This window comes from Mizuhopecten yessoensis, unplaced genomic scaffold (assembly GCF_002113885.1).
Source record: "Mizuhopecten yessoensis strain PY_sf001 unplaced genomic scaffold, ASM211388v2 scaffold10175, whole genome shotgun sequence".
Classification (NCBI taxonomy): domain Eukaryota; kingdom Metazoa; phylum Mollusca; class Bivalvia; order Pectinida; family Pectinidae; genus Mizuhopecten; species Mizuhopecten yessoensis.
This window is the reverse complement of record NW_018408416.1, coordinates 377,342-399,420: the sequence shown is the minus strand read 5'-3', so window position 1 is coordinate 399,420 and position 22,079 is coordinate 377,342. Positions and strand designations below refer to the sequence as shown.

The 22,079-nt window shown below is 35.5% G+C and overlaps 2 protein-coding genes across 4 annotated transcripts in view; one reads left to right on the top strand and one right to left on the bottom strand.

Annotated features, from left to right (window-relative positions):
• Positions 1-8,706: 8,706 nt before the first annotated feature.
• Positions 8,707-16,819, bottom strand: LOC110459649 (putative peptidyl-prolyl cis-trans isomerase dodo). The gene is made up of 3 exons (XM_021511997.1): positions 16,739-16,819; positions 10,815-11,006; positions 8,707-10,476 (listed from the first exon to the last, which is right to left on the bottom strand). The coding sequence occupies exons 1-3, from the start codon at positions 16,788-16,790 to the stop codon at positions 10,256-10,258; spliced, it is 465 nt and encodes a 154-aa protein (XP_021367672.1). The 5' UTR covers positions 16,791-16,819; the 3' UTR covers positions 8,707-10,255.
• A 2,812-nt stretch (positions 16,820-19,631) lies between these two features.
• The window catches only part of LOC110459654 (ecotropic viral integration site 5 ortholog-like), a 73,053-nt gene continuing 70,605 nt past the window's right edge, over positions 19,632-22,079 (top strand). For all 3 annotated transcript variants that reach the window (XM_021512002.1, XM_021512010.1, XM_021512007.1), the window contains exon 1: positions 19,632-19,801. The gene's annotated coding sequence lies outside the window, so the exon portion shown is untranslated. The remainder of the gene's footprint in view (positions 19,802-22,079) is intronic.

Sequence of the window (22,079 nt, the reverse complement as noted above, 5' to 3'; positions counted from 1 at the left end):
GTTTATTATATGGATATCCTCTTGCTTGTATCCGTACAATGATTATACATTGTAATTGGGTGTGATATATAGTAGACGGTTGTCACATTAAACGGTTATCTCAGATGTATTGGAGCGTTATGTAAGATTTAGTGACTATGTGATTTAAACATTTTTTATTTGTCATTCAACAAAAAGGTTTAGGCACAAGTTATCTCAACTTAGAAACGCCCTCTCCCATACATTTCATTATATTGATTACATGACAACAACAACAAATATATTTATAATATATATATGAACAAAGAAGAAAGGAAGGGAAAAGGGAAGAAAAGAAATTTAGAAGAATAAGAAAGAGAGATGATAGGATAATACTACTGACCTTAAAATCTGTTACTATTTTTAATGTAGGTTTGGACTATATGGAAGATATTTTCATTGTCTTCATCTGACAAATTTGGAGAACCGTACATAATAACATTTAGAGAAATATTACAATAACGTGAGATATCATCAATCAAAATTTGTCTTTGTCTGATATACAGCATACAATCAAAAAAGTAATGGACTGCATTTTCACACTCATTTCCACATGCACATGAGTGTGAAAATGCAGCCCATTACTTTTTTTTTCATTAACATTTACACCTAATATAGGTTGATTACGCTATTCTATTCGATTGACTACTCTCCCATTCCAGAGACCGTTAAAATAGACATGGGCGGAAAACATAGATGAGTTTCGTGACAGAATCGAAAGCTAATCGAAGTGGTCAGTTTGACTGCACTTATTTAGGGAACATTGACATCATACGCTATTTTGGGGAAAAGAATCCTCGTGCGTATATGTCGTTTTACTGTAAATCTTAATCTCGTAAAAAGTAGGTTGAAAATAAAGTTATTTATAGCGAAGAAATAAAGGATAATGTTATCATGTTATAATTGGCATCAGGCGTGCGTCAATTATAAGTTTCTTTTAGGCAATTTCGTGTGTTAACAATACACTGTAATTCGATTTAGAACTGTTCAAATGATCTAATACATGTGTCCTCTTAATCCATTTCTGTTGGTTTACAGTGTCTTAATATTCAAAGCTTTAATACTATGATTCGAATATGAATTTGGAAGATAGATAATTGGCGAAAGACGCTTTGATGAAATATAGATGAGATCAGTGCTTGAAGATCAATAGATAAATGAAGGAAAGATAGATGGATGAAAATAAATAGATAAATGGTGGACAAATAGATTGATGAATAAAGATTGATAGGTGAATATTTGAGTTTCGTGATATAATCGAAGGCTCACAAATAAATATTGTTTGTTCTACACATTAAAAAACTAACTAATCACATGGCTGCTAGAGAGTGTTTTTTCATTTCCGTGTGTAAGATAGAGCTACCCAGGGTAAGAAAGGGTTGCAGGAAATTTCATCCCATTTCACGTGACGTGACGTCACAATGGCTCGAACAATAACGTGACGTCACAAAGAGCTATGGCGGTTTGCTATGTTTATTTCTCCAAAGCTGAGACCGCTAGTGCGCGCATGCCACCGTGTACTTGTATGACGCGTCATCAGATATTTTTATACATGTAGGTCTAACGGAATCCTGTGTCTAAGAATAGATTAAAGTAAACAGTCGAATTCAAGGCCATGGCTATTGATTCATGCGGTTCAAGATAAAGACTCAACAAATTGCTTATTTTGCGTTATTTCTATGAATTCAAAACAAATAATATGCTGTATGTCACAAAAGATCGTACAAGCATTATCAACAAGTTTTAAAAGATTTAATTTCAATTCCTACTGCCTGCGTCATGCCGTTACCTGCTTCCTTACAAAACATACATCTTGATTTTATTTTTCCTGTATCGATGAACGGCCAAATGATATATATAATTTTCGAATAGCATGTCTCACATGTGTATTGCGATCTTTACTTTGTGCAACAGTCTTCCTACATTTCAAACAAATGAGACTATCCTCAACGATGAATTTCCCCGTATTTATGGTAATATATTTGCGATAATAACACTTCATATTTTTTGCTTGGCCTTTTTTATTCTGACGCAACATTCCCACATTTTTCGTATTTCAGCATCATTTGTTTGTGTTTAAATAATATATAACATTACTAGTGCCTATTGGAGGGTAAAACAATCAATAAATATCTATTAAGATGATGTCTTATCTACAAAGCGAAGCTGTACTGTACACGTGTAGTGATTTGTTGACATGAATCCAAAGAAGATAAATCAATAGGTATGTTATTAAAATATAAATAAAATAAACCATTGATTTGAAAGAAGAAAACAAAACTTAATGAAGAAATAAGACCAAATGCTTAAATATTTTCAAAAATAAACGGAACCTGCACGTGGATTCGAACTTGCATCGTTCACGTTGTCTGGTTACAAGTCAACTGCGTTACACATTCGGCTACATCGGACATAGACGAAGATGGGAGTACATACTGTTTTAACCCAAAAAACACCTGTCGCAATTCATGAAACTCGCTCACCCAAGTGTTTTCACTATTTTGAGCACTTTCCCAAAGGAGGACCACTTTTCCGGAATACGATTTGCTTTTGCAAATTACATCATGGAATAAAAACAGTTCTTCAAAAGTTGGTCCTCGGATGGATTACCACCACACATGACCAAGCGAGATGGGTTCTGTCTGCATTGGAGGAGGTAGTCTCATGGGCAAGGGTGAAATTCAAGACAAGAAAATCGAGATGCATGATAATGAGGAAGGGACGACTGACACAGCAGTTTAAGCTGAAAGTATAAGGAGAAGAGATCCCATCAATTGCGGAAAACCCAATCAAGTGCCTAGGAAAGTGGTTTGATGTATCACTGAAAGATGCCTGCAACATCAGCAGCATGCAGAACCAGGCAATTGAGTGGATGAGGAAGATTGACAACGCAGGCCTGTCAGGAAAGTTCAAGTCATGGATCTTCCAACATGGGCTGCTGCCGAGACTCATGTGGTCCCTGATGGTATATGAGGTTCCTTTGGCAACAGTGGAAGGACTGGAAAGATCTATCAGCAGCTAATTGCGGAGGTGACTTGGAGTCCCGCACAGTTTCTCCAGCATTAGGCTCTACAGTCGGACATCATCACTGCAACTCCCACTGTCATCGTTGGTGGAGGAGTTCGAGGTAACAAAGGTCAGACTAGTGATGACGCTGCAAGATTCAAAGGACGAGCAGATAAGACACATGAATCCAGACTAGGACAGGAAGGAAATGGTCTGCAAGCCAGTCTGTGGAGCAGCCTAGGGAGCTCTCAAACACCTGGACATCGTCGAAGCAATCTGCTCAGGACGGCAAGGGTTGGGGACAACCCATTTTTAAACGTGGGAAAGATCAGGTGATAAGGAGAAAATATCTCTGGTACATGGGGAAATACGCAGAGAAGAAGACGGGACCAGGAAAGCAAGGGCAGTGGAAATGGGCTCTCAAGAAGCATGGACGAGATGGAAGCTGCCGAAGTGAAAACTCACATGGAAAGACCTGTGGCGCTATGAACCATTGAGGATCCAGTTCCTGTTGCGGTCGGTATACAACACTTACCCGTCGCCAGTGAACCTTCATCTGTGGGGACTAGTTGAAGAGCCAAAGTGCCAGCTATGTCAAGAATATGGGACCATGGGCCATATCATTTCAGCATGCAAAATAGCGCTAACACAGGGACGATACTGGTAAAGACATGACCATGTGCTTCGGGAATTGGCAGATGTTCTTGAGGTGAAAAGGAAGAAGAAGAGACCAACCCGTAAGCACAAACCATCCTTCATCCGGTTTGTTAAAGCATGGGAGAAGAAGACGAAAGCAACATCAGGCAACACTGGCATTTTGGAAGGGGCAGAGACATGACAGATGATAGTCGACCTGGGGAATAAATTGGTGTTTCCGGACGTCGTACAGACAACGCTACGTCCGGATGTGGTGATATGGTCCGCCGAATCCAGGCAGGTTATAGTCATCGAGCTGACTGTGCCCTGGGAGGAGCGGTGCGACCAGGGCAATGAGAGAAAGAGAGCAAAGTATACGGAGCTCAGGGAACAATGTAGGGAGCGAGGGTGGCGTGCTTGACTGTTTCCTGTGGAGGTCGGATGCGTTCCCGGCACGTTCAGCCTGGAAGACATTGCAGGCTGTGGGAGTAGTCGGAAATACACGCAAGACGGCGGTGTGCAGACTAGCAGAGGCTGCCGAGCGCGCATTATGCTCGTTGTGGAACAGACGGGAGGAGAAAGACTGGAAGCCATCCATTGACGGGCAGTGAATTGATCGCCACTGTCGACCCACCATCACGAGGACGTTCCGGGACAAGGGTTGAAACGTCTAGAGACTGATGGACCCGGCTGATGATGTCAATGGATTCGCAGTATTTCACCAACTGCATAGGTACATGTTTTGGTAAATTACAACATGGAATAAAAAAGTTTATTCAAATGTTGGTCTTCGGATGGGAAAGTGTTGAAAGTAATTTTTTTTAGTCTGGAAAACCCAATCACTTACATAGATATAATGAGTATGGCTATATTTGCAGTATCATATTAACAATACCTAATATCTCAGCAGTTCACAAATTCATATTAAATTGGTTTTATATATATTCCATGCATTTTCGATGCTATAAATTATTTAGTCATTAACATTTTTCCGTTTTCATCAATGCCGACTAGGTAAGTTTTCCACCATAGCTCTTTGGAATGGAAAATTTCGATGCCGCAAGCAGATAAGGTGTCGTAATGAAATCAAAACCTACTACGATATTTACCGTACACGTTAGAAAGATGCAATTATTTTTTCTGCGCAAACTTCTGTTTGTAAATAGGGGTTATGCTTAATCTTGCCGACAGATTCGTTTTCGTCTAAAACGCTAGGGGAAAAGTTTCTTTTTTCAAAATGGTTGCCAGTCCAAACGCATTTTCATGGTTTCTAAGCTTATACTGGTAGTTGGAATGAGAGAAAAATACCCCTACCTGCTAAGGGGTGTAGGATAGGGAAATTCCACCCTCGTTTTTTTCAAATTTGGCGAAACCCTCGGATTTTACCAAATTTGAAAACCCCTCGGGTGGAATTTCCCTATCCTACACCCCTTAGCATGAAAGAGTCTTATATTCTCTGATTTCCCTGTGTGCAAGATAGAGCTGTCCAGGGTAAGAAGGGGGTGTAGGAAATTTCTTTCTCCTACCTAGGGGAATGTCAACCCGAGGGGGAAGATTCTTGTGTTGCCATAGGGTTCTCCTATTCATAACAATGGTATGACGTCACTTCAACAATACAATGATGTCACGTCAACAATCCATCAACGTAACGTCAACCCTGAATTGAGCTTGTAACGTTAGCATTACATTGTGTACACAATGGGAGAACAAGGTAAGAGAAAAAGAATCATCAGGGAAAGATTCTTAAAATGCCAAACACTCGTGTTGCCACGAGTGTTTGGCAACTTAGGATTCTTCCCCTCGGGTTGAAATTCCCCTATCTCACCCCTAAGGGAGATATTCTATTAATCTTACACCCCATTTCACGTGACGTGACGTCATAATGGCTCAACAATGACATGACGTAACGAATTTGCAACTCTCCGATGCTGCAATGCGGAAAAGGCGAAGTGATGAAATTAAAACCTTTTATTATATATTTACCGTACATGTTAGAATGATGTGATGATTTTTCTGGGCAAATGCTGTTTGCAAATATGGGGTATGCTTTATCTGGCTGGCTAATTTGCCTAAAAAGCTCAGGGGGGGAATTGATATTTTCAAAATGGTGTCCAGTCCAAATGTATTTTCATAGTTTTTGAGCTTATTCTGGTGATTGGAATGAGAGAAAAATACTCTTTCATGCCCTAGAGTGTAGGATAGGAAAATTACACCCTCGGGATTTTCTAATTTGGCAAAAGTCTCAGGTTTTACCAAATTGAAAATCCCTCGGGCGGAATTTCGCTATCCTACATGTACACCCCTGAGCATGAAAAAGTCTTATAGTATTTGCACCTTGATGATTATCAAAGAGCTACGTTGTGATCAAATCCGAGCTGTGCTACCGTGAGGCCGCAATGCGCTTCACCTTTATCTTTAATAACAGCATAACTCCGAGATCACACGTATGAAGGGTTTCTTAGCAATTTACAGATTAATCCGCAAGATGGCACGTCTAGAGACTTTGATTTTGATATGAAACAAAGTCAAAGGGTACAGTGTAGCTATGTAGTCTTTGGACTTCGGAGATTGGTGCAATGTGGATATGCAGATGGAAGATTGCCGTTGAGCGACAATGGTGAAAAATAACATAATGCCAAAACTGTTTTGGTCATTATGTAGTGATCGTTTTACATTATGTACCTTCGCACTTAAGAATAATTAATGATTACTACATAATGTCAAAACGCTGTTTGCCATTATGTCAAGTTTTTTGTACTTAAGTGCAAAAAAAACGTTATCATCCTGCAGCTTCATTTAGGAACAGTCGAAAAAGACTGTGGTTGGGGAATGTCATGTTGGAAGTCTCTTCCTGTTTATTGCACTTAGTTTTTTCACTTTAGTATTGATATTTTATCCTAAAACGGCCGCTCATAGATCGAGATATACTAGTAAACGGCACAAGGACATGAGAATATGGTACAGCTATATTTGGACATAAACCAAGGTGTTTAGAACAATTTTACATGGTTGGGGGGTTTAGATCGTAACTAACGCGTTATAACAAGATAACTAATGCGTAATAACGAGATAATAACGCGTATTAACGAGATAAAGAACGCGTCATAACGAGATAAAAAAAATCGCTTTTTAAAATGACACCAATAGGCTTTCGTAACATTTGGTAAAACCGCCACCCCCAATGATGATAATAAACGAGTTATTTAGGTCCAAATATAGCTGTAACAAATGTTCAGGTCCCTGTGGTAAACAGTTGCCACATGGTGTATCGGAACCACCTTTTTATCGCACATGGTTTCTATCTGAATAAAAGCACGACTTTAGTTTTTCCTGTTGTGGCGTTCCATATACATTCCGGACGTATTTCGAAATCAATAATGAGTCTCCATGTTGTTCTGGTGATGACGCTTCGTCATGTCATTTCTACTGTTAGATAAAGGAACAAGAGGCCCAATGGGCCTGAATCGCTAACCTGGTATTAATCTCACACTTGTAATCTTAAAAGTGGACTAATATACAGCTACAGGCAAAACATCTGTGTTCGATTCATTTGAATCTATTAAATGATTTAAACATATGACGCCTGACCTTGAAAGTCGAACAATGACATTAAGTTGAACAGAGTTTATAGCCTTTTTGCCCCAGCATGCTTCGAGCTAAATATGCTTTACCCTGGAACTTTTGAATATTCAGAACAAGTCGTTTAAAGATATAAACATAGTTGATCCTTGTGACCTTGAATATGAGCGAAGGTCATTCATTTGAACAAACTTGGTAACCCTTCATCTCAGCACCTAACTGACAAAATATCATAACCCTATTTCACTGGCCAAATATCTTCATTCAAGGTATTTTGGTTATGGAGAAGTTGTTTAAAGGTTTTTAACATGTTTGACCCCTGTAACCTTGAAAATAGATGAAAGTCATTCATTTGAACAAACTTGGTAGCCCTTCATCCCAGCACGTTACTGGCAAAATGTCATTATATATGCCTCTTGGGTATTCAGAAGAAGTTGTTTAAAGATGATAAACATATTTGACCCCTGTGACATTGAAAATGGGTTTAGGTCATTTATTTGAACAAACTTGGTAGCCCTTCATCCCAGCATGCTACAGGCCCAATATCAGTACCCTGGGCCTTTCGGTTGTTGAGAAGAAGTAGTTTTAATGAAAAAGTTGATGATGGACGCCTCAACACGCCATAAAACTATGTTGATTTGTTTTCATAGTTTCTCCGTTATAGTGTCATATGTATGCGTTTTTAATATTTTAAACCATTTAACATTTTCAGGGCATGCAAAAAAAAAAAAATGATGCATAATGACCGCAGCAGTAGTTTCGTATATATTTATCTTATTTTGCTCTTTCCTTTCTCCCGAAGATTTGTGTCGAGTATTTAAATGTTTATCTAGATATTTTGTGCAAGATTAAACTATTATTCTGTGTCCTATTGAAGTCTAGTCAACCTTTTTTTTTTTTTTTATTATTTATTTAAAATAAACTCAGATATGGTTGCTGACTCTTCTTTTGAAAGCCATCCAAAGAATCAATGACAAAGGAAAGGTTAAGGTTTAGGAAAAGATGAAACCTTCAGGATATCCAAAGTTGTTCATGGGAGCTGGTTACATATTACGAAATAAGCCCAGGTGACGTGTTTATAAATGTAATCGTTGGTTATTTGTATGCATAATCAAAGTATGCTATGTGTAGCTTGAGAGAACTCATGACCTTGTATCTTGACCTCAGGACCTTGAAATGTGACATCACCAATATTAATAGAGCATCAACAAATTATGCATCATCATACGGAAATCTGTGAGGGCCAAATTCAGTTCTGGTTTCATCAGACAATGAAATGGGATACGGTTGAAAAAAATATCCACAATTATTGACAGTTGTTAATCATATTTGTTAATATCTAACTCATCATTTAATTTTGAAATTCAAAACGGCACTTGGCTGTACTGAAATTTGAAAATTTAATGACTCCAGTTAGATAAATATGAAAAATAACCTCACTTGATAAGATAAAATAACGATACAATATTTTTGATCTTAATATGTTTTATTTTATGACACATTTCATAAACAGTCACTTTTGTTTAAACAGTTTAAATGTCTTCAATGCATGCTTCCTTATATGCCAAGTGCCTTTAGAGAGCATACCCTAAATATAGAATCATCATTTGTTTACAACAATGTGTCAAGGCAGCACAAGGATATTTAATATGAAATATACTTAAAACCTATTGTATCATTCTTGTGAAGTTTTTTAAATCTCAATTGAAAGCTTTTTAACTTGTACTGGCAGCTTTAAGGTGAGATGGTGAGATTACCCAAAACGTATCACCAAACCATCAAATTCTTTATTCTTTGAAAAGTGAGAGCGTTGATTTCATTCATTTATGGTTACATCAATGTAAGAATTCTTCCCACTTTATAATGATCTTTGGAATATATATGAATTCAAATATTTCTATAGTCCGAGTATGTTCCTAATGTCTGAACAAACATACACAAATAAGTTTTGAGTTTGAAATTCTTGATCTGATGCTATTTGTGCATATACACGTAGATTAATCAGCTTAAGACAAAAGATATCAGTATGACAATGCATTCTAGTGCTACATCCTTGTAAAACACAAACCACTGCCACCTACCAAGATTTAAAATGTATTTTTGTGAAGAGTGATCTGTTTTGGGAACTGATCCAACTTGGGTACTGTTTCTACTGTAATTTCTACCTGGTAATTATGTTTAACAAACACTTTCTTAGGCTAAGTAATAGAAAATTGTTTTAGTAGCTCTACATGTACGACATATCTTATCTGAAGCTTAGCGAGCGGGAGTCTGTGAACCTAATATTATCTAAATAGCACAATGTACATGCAAGTTATACCTTTATTGCTTGGCAAAGGAATCAACATGTAAATTTATGCTGCATGAAACAATCTCATTAATAAAATAAACATACTTCTATCATTAAACCAATCCTCAGCACAGAAGGGAAACAACTCTTCTTTCACAAATACATTAATGGAGGTCCAAAATGTCAATCAATTCAAAGGTCGTGTTACTTCAAAGTTTCATCTTGAACTTGATTATCATTTGTTATAATTCATTATTTCATGTAACACAAATAAATGTTTGGAACCCTGTAAATTGGGAGTCCTCTATCGGACATAAGATATTTATGAAAATTGTGTAAAATATTCAAATGCATTCAAGTTACAAAGGACATATTTCCAAAAACAAACAATTATTGAATTTTACATGCAGATCTCCATTGTCAAGCACTTTTTATCATAAACACTAGAATGAAAATAAAAATTAGTGTTTTCAAGACTGATTACAAGGTAGCACTTATACCGACAATATTTTTGTAAAGACCAACCATAGCAAAAATATCATACTTGTAGAACACAATGGTAAGAAGAACATGTAAATGATATTGTAATGTTGATATTAATACAAAATTGTTGATTTTGAAGTGAGTTGGTCCTGATTTATATTGTAGGTTATATGTAATGAATGCCTACACAATGCCTATCAGGACTGATCACCACATCAGGTAAGCAGGTTGAAGGGTACACCACTACGCTGTCCTTAGGATAATGTGTTCCCCTGAATCTGTTGATACAATCTCACTCAGTTCTCCAACCTGCATGGCAAAAGTAGCATCTTCAAATGGCTTCTGCATCTGACCACGTCCAAATGGTCCCAGGTCACCTGCTCGTTTTGCGGAGCTGCAGTCACTGTACTTTGCTGCTAATTCTGCAAAGCTGGCTTCTTTCGACGTTATCTTATTCCTGAAGCCTATGTTATGAAAATGGTAAACATATCTTCAATCTCTTTGTTTCTAACAAAATATGGAATATATCTTGATTTTTGCTACATTTTTCTGACTATTAATTTGTCTTCCAGTAAGTAGGAAAGTGAAAGGATTTAAATTTATATCTTTCAAAATGATCGCATAATTATAATTTCAAACATAATAAAGAAGGCCTAATATGCTATAATATTTATTTTTTTAGTAAACATTTACCTTTGTTGACAACATTTCATTGTCTTGACTACTAGTATATCACAACAAATTCTCAATTATCCAATATGCTTCAATATAAATAAAACTCTACAGTAAAGTATCACTTTACCTTGGAGAATCACTCGAGCCTCATCCTTGGAGCGTGTGATATTTTCTTCCCGCCAGGATGAAGGTCGTCGCGAGCCACTGTGTTTCACTAGTAGGTGAGAACACTGAACAGTGTCACCTTCTCTCTGAGCAGGTTCTGTAGGAAGTTCCCACCGACTCTCCTTTGTGTACTGGTTCAGGAAGTACTCTTGGCCTAAACATTTAACACCACCAGTATTATAAGACAAAGAAACACTAACCACAACGATTATTCCTCTATACAAAAATATCATTTGGTAGAAGAAAATGATGAAGCCTTGAAGGATATATATAACTACTCTATTGTTTGTTGTATTACACATTACATGGGCACAATTCTTGATTACGTATATATATCCATCAATTGGTATTGAAGGTTTTTTCATTGTGACTATAATCCAACAAAGAAATTACATATTGCCCCATTTGATACACACTTGTATCATTTGTACTGTCCTATATATATATATATAAATGGCCTTTGTCCTTGTGTCATTGGTTGCTACACCCTAAAAAGCAACCATAATTTTATACTCATATCAACAGAAAACTATTGAAATTGTAGAGGACTGAGATAAACATGCATTCAATGTTATCCATATATGGAATTGAAAAACAACCAACTGAAAACAGTTATTTTTGAAACACACGAACAAACATTTGTTAACAAATTTCACTTGCTTGAAGCAGTCGCCATATCTTTCGGCAAGGGGTATTTGATTCAATATAAAAGTAAGACAACCCAAACAGACTAAAAGAAATTCTCCATAGTGGCCTGCACGTACAAATACTTCTCTGGTTATTAGGGCTGTTACATGTACCTGAGCACCCGGATATAGGTCGGTTAAGACATTATAGGAAACTGGGTTTGAAAATGTGTACCCAGGTTACCGTCAAAATAGGTATTGGTTCACATACATGTATGTGAGGGTTAATTACAAGTTTTATGGTTACAACACAATCAGATTATGTAACATCCTCGATATCCCGGGGTTACGCTCACTTTCTCTCTCTACACGCCTGGAATATGTCATAGCAAAATTGAAGGCTCAGTGTGCGCCACCTTGTTGATGAGACGAGAAGACTAGTTCGATCCTTTGATATAAAAGTGTACATCAAAAGAATCTCGCGGTCACGTAACGGTAAAAATAGACAGGCTTCGGGCGTCTCTCCTTTCTAATCTTCAAAAGACAGGTATCAGCCTAGTGATTGGTCAAGTTTTTTTTTTTACCTGAGACCAATCAAACAGATATCTTCATGCCTTCAATTTTGCTATGACATATTCCAGGGGAGTAGAGAGCGAATGTGAGGATGATTATACAAAGAAAAGAATACAATATTATCATCAATGAAACAAATTGTTGATTTTATTATCTTGCCTCTAATATGTACTGGCCGTCTCTGGAAGATTTTGCATAGGGTCAAATATATTGGGTACCCAGCAGGTACAGTTCAATTTTCAAATTCCATGGTTACGGGACCGAAATACTGTACCTGTGACAGCCCTGCTGGTTATTTCAATTATGTTTTTTTTTAACCAAATTAATTATCAAAGCAAGTTTTTCAAATTTGAAGAAAATAATATGAATTTAATGGTACTGGATCAGTTAGTCTAACATGATCGTTGTGTACATGGGAGACGATCTTATGAGAGCTACAGTCAGTAAAAGAATTTGCAGTTTTGTTATTTAAAAAGTGATTGAAATGAGACTTTAACAAAAGATTTTCCATTGTATTATTTGATCATTCTAATACATAGTTCATACACTATTGTAATTTTGTTCACACATTTTAGGTTTATTTCATTGTAACCGATTATTAATCGATCATTGGTTGGTTATGATGAACCGATGATTGATCAGGAAATTCCTACTGATTCCCACCCCTACCTAAAATGTGTTAAATTCACTCTGAACACGTTAATTTAAGCCCAAATATTATCCATGTGTTATCGGTTTCCGCGCACTTAAGAAGCACCTGCGCTTTCGTACTCATATGGGTAGAAAACTATTACGGATGACTATAATAGACATGTACATTATCTACTAATGGAAACAAAAAACTAGCAACAGAAAATCAGATTCAACATTTCTTAACAAATTTCTCCCGTCGGAAGTAGCTGCTGCATGTTTCCCAGTGTCTATTTTTATTTAGTGCTAAAAGAAAGATAACTCGTATAAACTAAAAATAAATTCTCCAGAGTGGCCTGCACGAACGAAGCATTTGGTATAAAAAAAAACTATATCTTTGATCTTGAAATTAATTATCAAAACAGATTTTTAAAAATGTTCACATGTACATATTTCATTGATTTTTCAATATGTCAACTTGAACGAATTCATGTAATTTTATAAATTTATTTATTACATTTTTGCCAGTGAAATATTGGATTCTATCAACTTGATAAAAGTGATATCTTTCACACTGTGAAAAATATCAAAAGTGATATTTTCACCGTGTGAAAAAATCCCTTTTTGGTATTGACCAATCACAACGGTATCTTCTATTCGCTGCATTCAAAGGCTACAATATTTTTGTTCAGATTCAAATGAAGCGATGGTAGAATAAGTGGTTGTTATGGTAAATGTTTGGTACTCAAACTGAAGTATTTACATGAATATACAATTAATAACATTTTCATAAGCAATCACACCAGATAATAGCAGAAAACGTCGGAATTGCGTTCCCTTTCAAAATGGCGCACAGCCTTGTTGTTAAGCGTGACATCATTAGAATATGACACTAATTATTATGCTTCTGATTCCCGCCCTTTTTTAAATGCATTACATTTTTCATGTTTTATGCTTTAAAAATGTAATAAATAGAAAATTTAATGGTGTCTTCAGTAATAACAAATATATTTCACTCGTGAAATACATTTATTATTACTGAAGACACCATTAAATATCCTCTTTTTTATTTTTTTCATTTTATTATAATAGAATCTGTTATTATTTTTGATGTGCAGCTTTATCAGTTTTGGTTGCAGGTAAGTTATTTCTCATTTTGTTCAGTTTAAAATTGGTGGAAATTGGAAGTTCAATGCATTACAAGGTAAACGTTTCATTGCAAACAGTACTAGTGTTTATCAATATAAGAATGTCCCCTTTGCTCTTCGGAAGTGGAAAAAAATCGCTGAGGAGATGTGGCCTCATTTACATACAACATTTTCGTACGTTTGTCAGACTACAAAAAACAACGGTTCGTGAATAAAATATATCAGGTTTTTTCAGGTATGGGTTCATTTTGAGCATAAAGTGCATAAGCAAAACTTCATATTTATGCATGTTTTTTAATCAGTGATTAATTCTTGCTTTCCGGACGAACATCCGGTAATTTTTGTGACAGTTTACAGACGATGGCTAAACGTCTAAAATATGCTTGTGTAGTGTCCAGCAGGTCACGAAGTAACGAGATATAGCGTGATAAAAAGGCTGCGCGGAAATATATAACACGCGGAAATCTACGACTTAGACGGTACTGTACAGGTCCAGTACACTCTGCCGATTAAGCTATATAGCTATAAAGACCTATATAGCTATATACACCTATAAATTATAGCTGTATTGAGCTATATTTTCTCAGATTTCAAATTTCATTAAATTAAAGCAAAGTCGCATAAAACAATAAGGTTTATGGTAATGTTGACTACAAAGAGTATACATTTAGATGTTTATTTCCATTTTTCATAAATGTAAAATTTCCGATTTCTTTATATCATTATTTTTTTAAAAGAATATCCTCGGGTTACCGGTTTTCGCGCACTTAAGAAGCATCCGCGATTTCGTACTCATATCGGAAGAAAACTGTTGAAATTACAGAAGACTGTCATAAACATGTATACAATCTACTAAAGGAAACCAAAAAATAGCAACATAAAACTGTATTTTAAAAGAATCAAAACAAACATTTTTTAGCAAATTTCTCCCGTCGGAAGTAGACGTCATATGTTTCCGTGTGTCTACTTTGATTTAGTGTTCAAAGAAAGATAACTCGAATACACTAAAAAGGATTCTCTACAGTGACCTGCAAGAACAAAAGCTTCGTTTGGAATAAAAAAAAAAATCTTTGATTGTCAAATTAATTATCAAAAAAAGTTTTTTTAAATTTCACATTTTGATTTTTTTTTTCAAGATGTCAAATTGAACGAAATCATGTATTTTTTAAAAATTATTTATTATATTTATTTAGTTATAATAAAGAATCTGTTATAAAAAAAAATCTGCAGTTTTATATCGGTTTTGGTTGATGGTAAGTTATTTCTCATTTTGTTCTGTTTAAAATTAGTGAAAATTGGAAGTTCATTGCATTACAAGGTTTACGTTTCATTAAAAACACTGTTTATCGATATAAGATGTCTCCTTGGCTCTTCGGAAGTGGAAAAAAGTCGGAGAGGAGATGTGGCCACATTTGCATACAACATTTTCTTACGTTTGACAGACTACAAAAAAGACCGGTTCATGAATGAAATATATCTTTTTTTTTTCAGGTATGGGCTCATTTTGAGCAAGATAAAAAGTGCATTAAGCAATACTGCATATTTATGCGTGGTTTTTTTAATCGGTGATTATTTCTTATGTTTTCCGGACGAACTTCCGGTAATTTTTGTGTCAGTTTACAGACGATGGCCAAACGTCTAAAATATCCTTGTGGTGTGTCCAGCAGGTCACGTAATTACGAGTTATAGCTTGATAAAATGGCTGCGCGTAAATACATAACGCGCGGAAACTGATGACTAGACGATACTGTAACATTTTCATTTTTGATTACTATCTCACAGCTATTTTTTATTCATAAAAGAAAATCTGCTGTTTTACAAATCTGCACGATTTAAAAAAAAATCTATACAGTTTTATATGCTGAACTGATTCAATTTCTAATTGAGGAAACAATACATTTTCTCTATTGCTAAAACTATACATAAAGCAGAGACATTTAAAGCATATAGTCAGTAAGTTGCTGAAACAAATGTATTCATCCACAATATATATATTTTATATAGATCTATTGACTCTCTGGGCTGCAATGATGGGTATTGGAAAATGACAAAAATTGTGGTATCGAATATTCTTCTTATTTTTAATAGAAACTTCATATAAATCCAGTTTTTATAGCACTGAACAAATTAATTTTTACACATAAAAAGCACAAAAAATTGTAAAATACTATGCATAAATTCTCTCTGGATACAATATTTATAAATCATTGAAGTTTAGTTTGAAGTAATCCAAAGGGCTTATTCGTAAAGATATATATATAATTATACATATATATATATGTATATCTTTTCGTGGATATCAGATAACTATGCTATTATACATGATTAACAATATCCATCCTAATATGTTTTATTTCAATGTCTTTGTAGAATATATGCTGCACTTGATTTTTGCAATGGATTCAAGAGGTGCAAATTTAAATGCTTATAAAGAGTCTAATGAACCTTTCGCATTCTCACATTAATGTCATGTCATCATACGCCTAGGCGGAAAACTTCAAGATATCAAACATCTTGTCAGCCAAAAAAAAATCAAGAAAGGAAACTTAACTGTAATATACACTGTATAGCTATACATGACGTAGGTCTGATTTAGTAATTCAACAATTCACTCAATGTTTGAAAGAGTATAGTACCGATATTCCGATACATTTACAGTACAACCTGGCTCCGCCCTCACTAACGGCCGTGCCGTAAAACATATTATATAGCGCAATCGGCAGATTGTACTGGACCTCCCGGACCTGCTGTACTGTACAGTAGTGTAACAAAATTCTCATGTTCCTGTGATAAACATTGAAAATGGAATTTTAAGAATGAATCGTCTTTCAATAAGTTATTCAAGCTCGGATGAAGTGTCAATGATAAAAGTTAGTATGGTGTCGATATAAATTGGCCATATAAATTACCAGTAGAGCGGCTGACTTTCCTTTCCCATCCTGCCGGCAAATCCGCCATCATGAATTTTAAACTAATCCGAATCGAATGAATGCTTGGACCTAGATTACACTAATATTAGTTGAACGGACTGATAATCCGTATTCGATCAATGTTCTCTATAAAATACATTTAAATTAGCATTTCATTTCAGCTTGCCAGTGTTACAACAACCGATGTTACACCGATCTCTTAAGATAGTTATGGTGTACAGTTAAACAGGCGCTAGTGTAAGAGTGACAGTTGATAATTGTTGATTTCGTTCTAAATACACATACTGTAATTAAAATTATATTTAATAAAAAAAAACATAATTAAAATGATATTTGATATCAGATATGTTTAGTTATGTTATTAGAGGGTGTCAGCCCACAAATTAGTTTGCTGAGAAAAAAATCATATTTTAAAAAGGCCAATAAATTGATTTTTCTTTAATCAACACACTAAAATCGTTAGTGTGTCGGAACGAACTTTTAACTTTAAAACTTGTCACCAACAAATATGCGCATACCATAAAGTATCGATGACAACAAGATATAGGACGGTCTCACAAGTCGAAGACTTACAACGACTGGAAGAACAGTGCGAACAGTACGAATAGAATCAATAAAAGCGCTTATTGGATATAATAACATTACAATGTTCAGTATAATTTAGACTGAAATTGATCAATTTTCATCATACAGTAATCATTTAATCTTACGCAATACTATTTGAATGATTTGATGTTAAACATACATTATTTATGTGATGAACTTATACTCATCAATGCAATGTTTAACTGTAATGCAGATATTACAGTGTATATGCTCAATGTCGAGTGTCATTTAATATAAGATCATTCAAAATGTATGTGTAAGACATTGTGTTATGCTGTATCATCATACATTGCAATATTTGAAAAAATTGTTTGTAATGTTTTTTCTCCGATGGCTTGTAAAACACAAGTAAATAAAGATTCTGAATCTGATAATTTTACGCACCACGCGTCCGTCTTTTTTGTAACCCCTTCTAATTGAGTTACTCCGAGGTAGATCTACTCTTTTAAAACAACAATCAATCTAGCTTTCTTTCCATGCCTAAGTTATATCTGTTATTTTTTAATGTGTTCATTTGTTGGTGTTTTAATTTCCAAATTAAAAAGAATATCTTGAACTAAACATGTCTAACGCCAGACCAGCGTACTAAACATTAGAGATACCGTACGTAGGCTCCCAGAATATCTTCTCTTGAGAGCAGGTTTTGTTTGTTACGTCATTTGTTTGTGAGAGTAACGTCATCATTTTTTGAGAAAACGACGTAATTTTCTCACACAAACCAATGACGTAACAATCAATACCTGCTCTCGAGAGAAGATAACTCTGCAATACGCAAAGACGGAATACATAGACACGGTTATAATTGTTTATCTATTCATGAACATACTTTTTTCTAAAAGTAGATGGATGTTTATTATCATAATTTTCAGTTATTGTTCGCCAATACATAACAGAGTACGTATAGATTACCAGTTAGAGGCCTATATATACAAGTAGGGCCGTATCTTCCGTTACTGAATTTATAGCCGGAATCATCAAAAATTATAATCGGGTTTCGACAAAAAATCATTAAGTTACATTCCGAAATACAACAAGAGCATGAGAAAAATAATGAAACTGCAGCATATAACCACCGTCTTAGAAAACAATCCAATTCAGTGGTAAAAAAAAAAGAGGACACTATTGGTAACAATCGCAAATATGTAGATGGTAGAGTTCTTTAAGTCAAAAATTATTGGTTAAAATAGAAAAAAAAAATGATAAATGCATTGCAGGCTTGGTACATGGATATTTTAGGAAAAACGGATAAATGGATGATAAATGTGCAAGAAGATATATAAGATTTGGGTTTAGAGTATATAATTAGGAATCGTTACAGTATCGACTGATTTTTACTAGATAGTAAATGGTTGATGTCTTTATCACGTGAACAATAAGAGTTTTTACGAAAGAAACCTCTATCAGCATTGATATATCTATCTAAAGAATAAACATTACAGCAGTACTTTCAAAAACTCGTTATGAATCAAATTTGATGGAAATTGCAGAAATTCAACTGTCATAATATCATCTTAAATCTTGAATATAGTCAGAGATTGCGTACGTACTTTGTGTATAAGAAAATAGAAGATGAATCTCACTTTGAACATGCATCACAATGTCATTTCTGCAAATTTGTTGAAGAAATAACGTAAAATTAGATATGACAGGGCGATTTTAATAAAAACGGGCCAAACTTGCCCCGGTGTCTCCTAATGACATTCAACTATCAGAGTAAACTTTCGAAGTACAGACTGAGATTAGGTCAGCGGTCGCGCTATAAGATAAATAAACCCTAAGCAAAGGGAATGGAAATTGCTTTTAAACAACAGAGTGTACTGTGGAATAATATTAAGATATGATAAACTAGTTTTAATGTGATTTCTCATCATTTTTTTTTACACAAAGGCACATAACATTAGCTATTTAGTAACTTGTGATTTATCAAGATAAGGGGACAAGTAACACAATCTTAGTGTCGGGTAAGACACTGTGACGTTCACGTGTGCTCATGGAAACATGAAAACATATATATTCTTGTCTTTCCTGCAAACGATTGTCGGAAGTATGGATCCTTCTCCGTTTCCCGTTTCGGTTATTATTTTGAGTTTCAAGAAAGTTTTCTTAATAAATATGTATTATTGGTTTTAAATGTTTATTTAATTAATTTCATATAAATTTTAATTTAGCAATGTTTACTGTAAAATATAAAAGCGATTCAAAGTAAATCTCGTCGAGAAAATGAGTTTATATTATCCGAAAATTGTACTTCCGGTTCGATCTGGGTCAGAGGGCGTTTGATAGTTTTTCCAGTCGTCGTTCTGTCAAAATCTGTCAGGCGTTGATGGATAGAGGCTACTCAAAAGGTGTCCGATCACATTCGTAAAATTCTTGGACTGTTATGGGGTAGCGGATATACTCTACTTTTAATCTAGCCGAATACTGTGATGAACACAGGTAAGTGTGAATTATCATGATCATAGTGTTTGTTGTGTATGTCTATGACAGGTCCTTTCAGATCAGAAAGCAATATTCTTTATTCGCATTCTACTGTTCTCTTCAATTTGATACGTGCATGGCAGGTTGACATGTAAGTTTGTATTGTTTTATCTTTGAATTGATCAGCGATCAATAACAAAGGGTACGTGGACTTCTACTGCAGATACAGAACAAAAACTGTAGAATGATGTAGAACGTTTACACTGCAACTTATTTTTGTTTACAAAACGTGTGCAATACTGTTCTTTCCACACCACGATGTAAATGATTTTATTATGTCTTACACCTTCCAGATACCTTCTCTGGCTGTACAATGTACACCGGAATGCTGTTGTTGGGTTGACTAATGACACGATAGGGTATCTCCTCCCTCTTATCACAACATCTAGGACTTATATCATACAAGCAAGTTGTTAAAGTTTATAGATCCTTGTTCTGTGTAAATTGTATAAAGAATTTCCAATAACATCACACCTCCACGATACCTTAGACTTTAAAATATAAAATGTACTGATCCTAGTCTTTAAACAAGCTCAAACATGATACATTTATACAATTTATTTGTTGATGGAAAGGAACTCTAATGTTTTTTATGTATACTGTACATTTATTTTTTTGGGGAGGTTTCAGAGTGAAATAAGTGGTGCAATAATTATACAAGGTAACTGTATATTTTTGGTTACAAAACCTAACAATAACAGAAACATTCTAAATTGCAATTAATATAAAGGATGGCATCAATGGTAAGACTGGAGTTGTAGACATACAGTGTATGAAGATGATCGCAATACCACTTCCTGGACACATGTCCTGAGGCATTGCACAGTCATGATATCAGTTGGCAGTTTACATTGGTAAGTGTTTGGTTTGGGGCCACACAACCTTACCTGTACTGAATAGTCTTATATAAACACTAGTGTTAGTCAGTGTACTTGTCTGATGCATCAGTAAGTAAACTTTCCAAGATGGTGATGATTATACATGATCATGATGACACCTCTATTCAATTACATAATACCTTAAGCAATATATTATCCTAATGGTTATATTGAGTAAATGGTTTGTACATATACAGCACATGAAAGTATAGATTTTTGTGCATTTTTATACAAATTGAAGAAAAACCAGAAGAGTACAATGTACCTTGAACTCCATCATGCTAGGCCAAAACAGTGTATCATGAAATATTTTTCTATTTGTGATGTTCACTTTATATATTTATGTTGTTTGAAATAGAGTATATATATATATATATATATGTTATAAAAATGTGTTGGATAAAAATATAAATCCTCCAAGTCAAACTTGGGAACTACCCACTGATGTTCTCTCACACATGTACACCTTAGCAGGGAAATACTGACTGCTGTTCTCACTCACACCTTAATTAGCAGGGAACTATCCACTACTGTACTCACACACACCTTAGCAGGGAACTACCCACTACTGTTCTCCCTCGCACCATAGCAGGGAACTACCCAATGCTGTTCTCTCACACACTTTAGCAGGGAACTATACCCACTACTGTTCTCTCACACACTTTAACAGTGAACTACCCACTGCTGTTCTCTCACACACCTTAGCAGGGAACTAACCACTGCTGCTCTCTCACACACCTCAGCAGGGAACTACACACTGTTGTTCTCATACACACTTCAACAGTGAACTACCCACTGCTGTTCTCTCACACACCTTATAGCAGGGAACTATACCCACTGCTGTTCTCACTCTCACCTTAGCAGGAACTACCCACTGCTGTTCTCTCACACACCTTAACAGGGAACTACCCCCTGTTGTTCTCTCACACACTCTAACAGGGAACTAACCACTGCTGTGTTCTCATACACACTTTAACAGTGAACTACCCACTGCTTTTCTCTCACACACCTTAGCAGGGAACTATACCCACTACTGTTCTCTCACACACCTCAGCAGGGAACTATACCCACTACTGTTCTCTCACACACCTTAGCAGGGAACTATACCCACTACTGTTCTCTCACACACCTTAGCAGGGAACTACCCTCTACTGTTCTCACTCTCACCTTAGCAGGGAACTAACCGCTGCTGTGTTCTCTCACACACCTCAGCAGGGAACAACACGCTGTTGTTCTCATACACACTTTAACAGTGGGTAGTTCACTGTTAAAGTGTGTATGAGAACAACAGAGTGTAGTTCCCTGCTGAGGTGTGTGAGAGAACACACCTCAGCAGGGAACTACACGCTGTTGTTCTC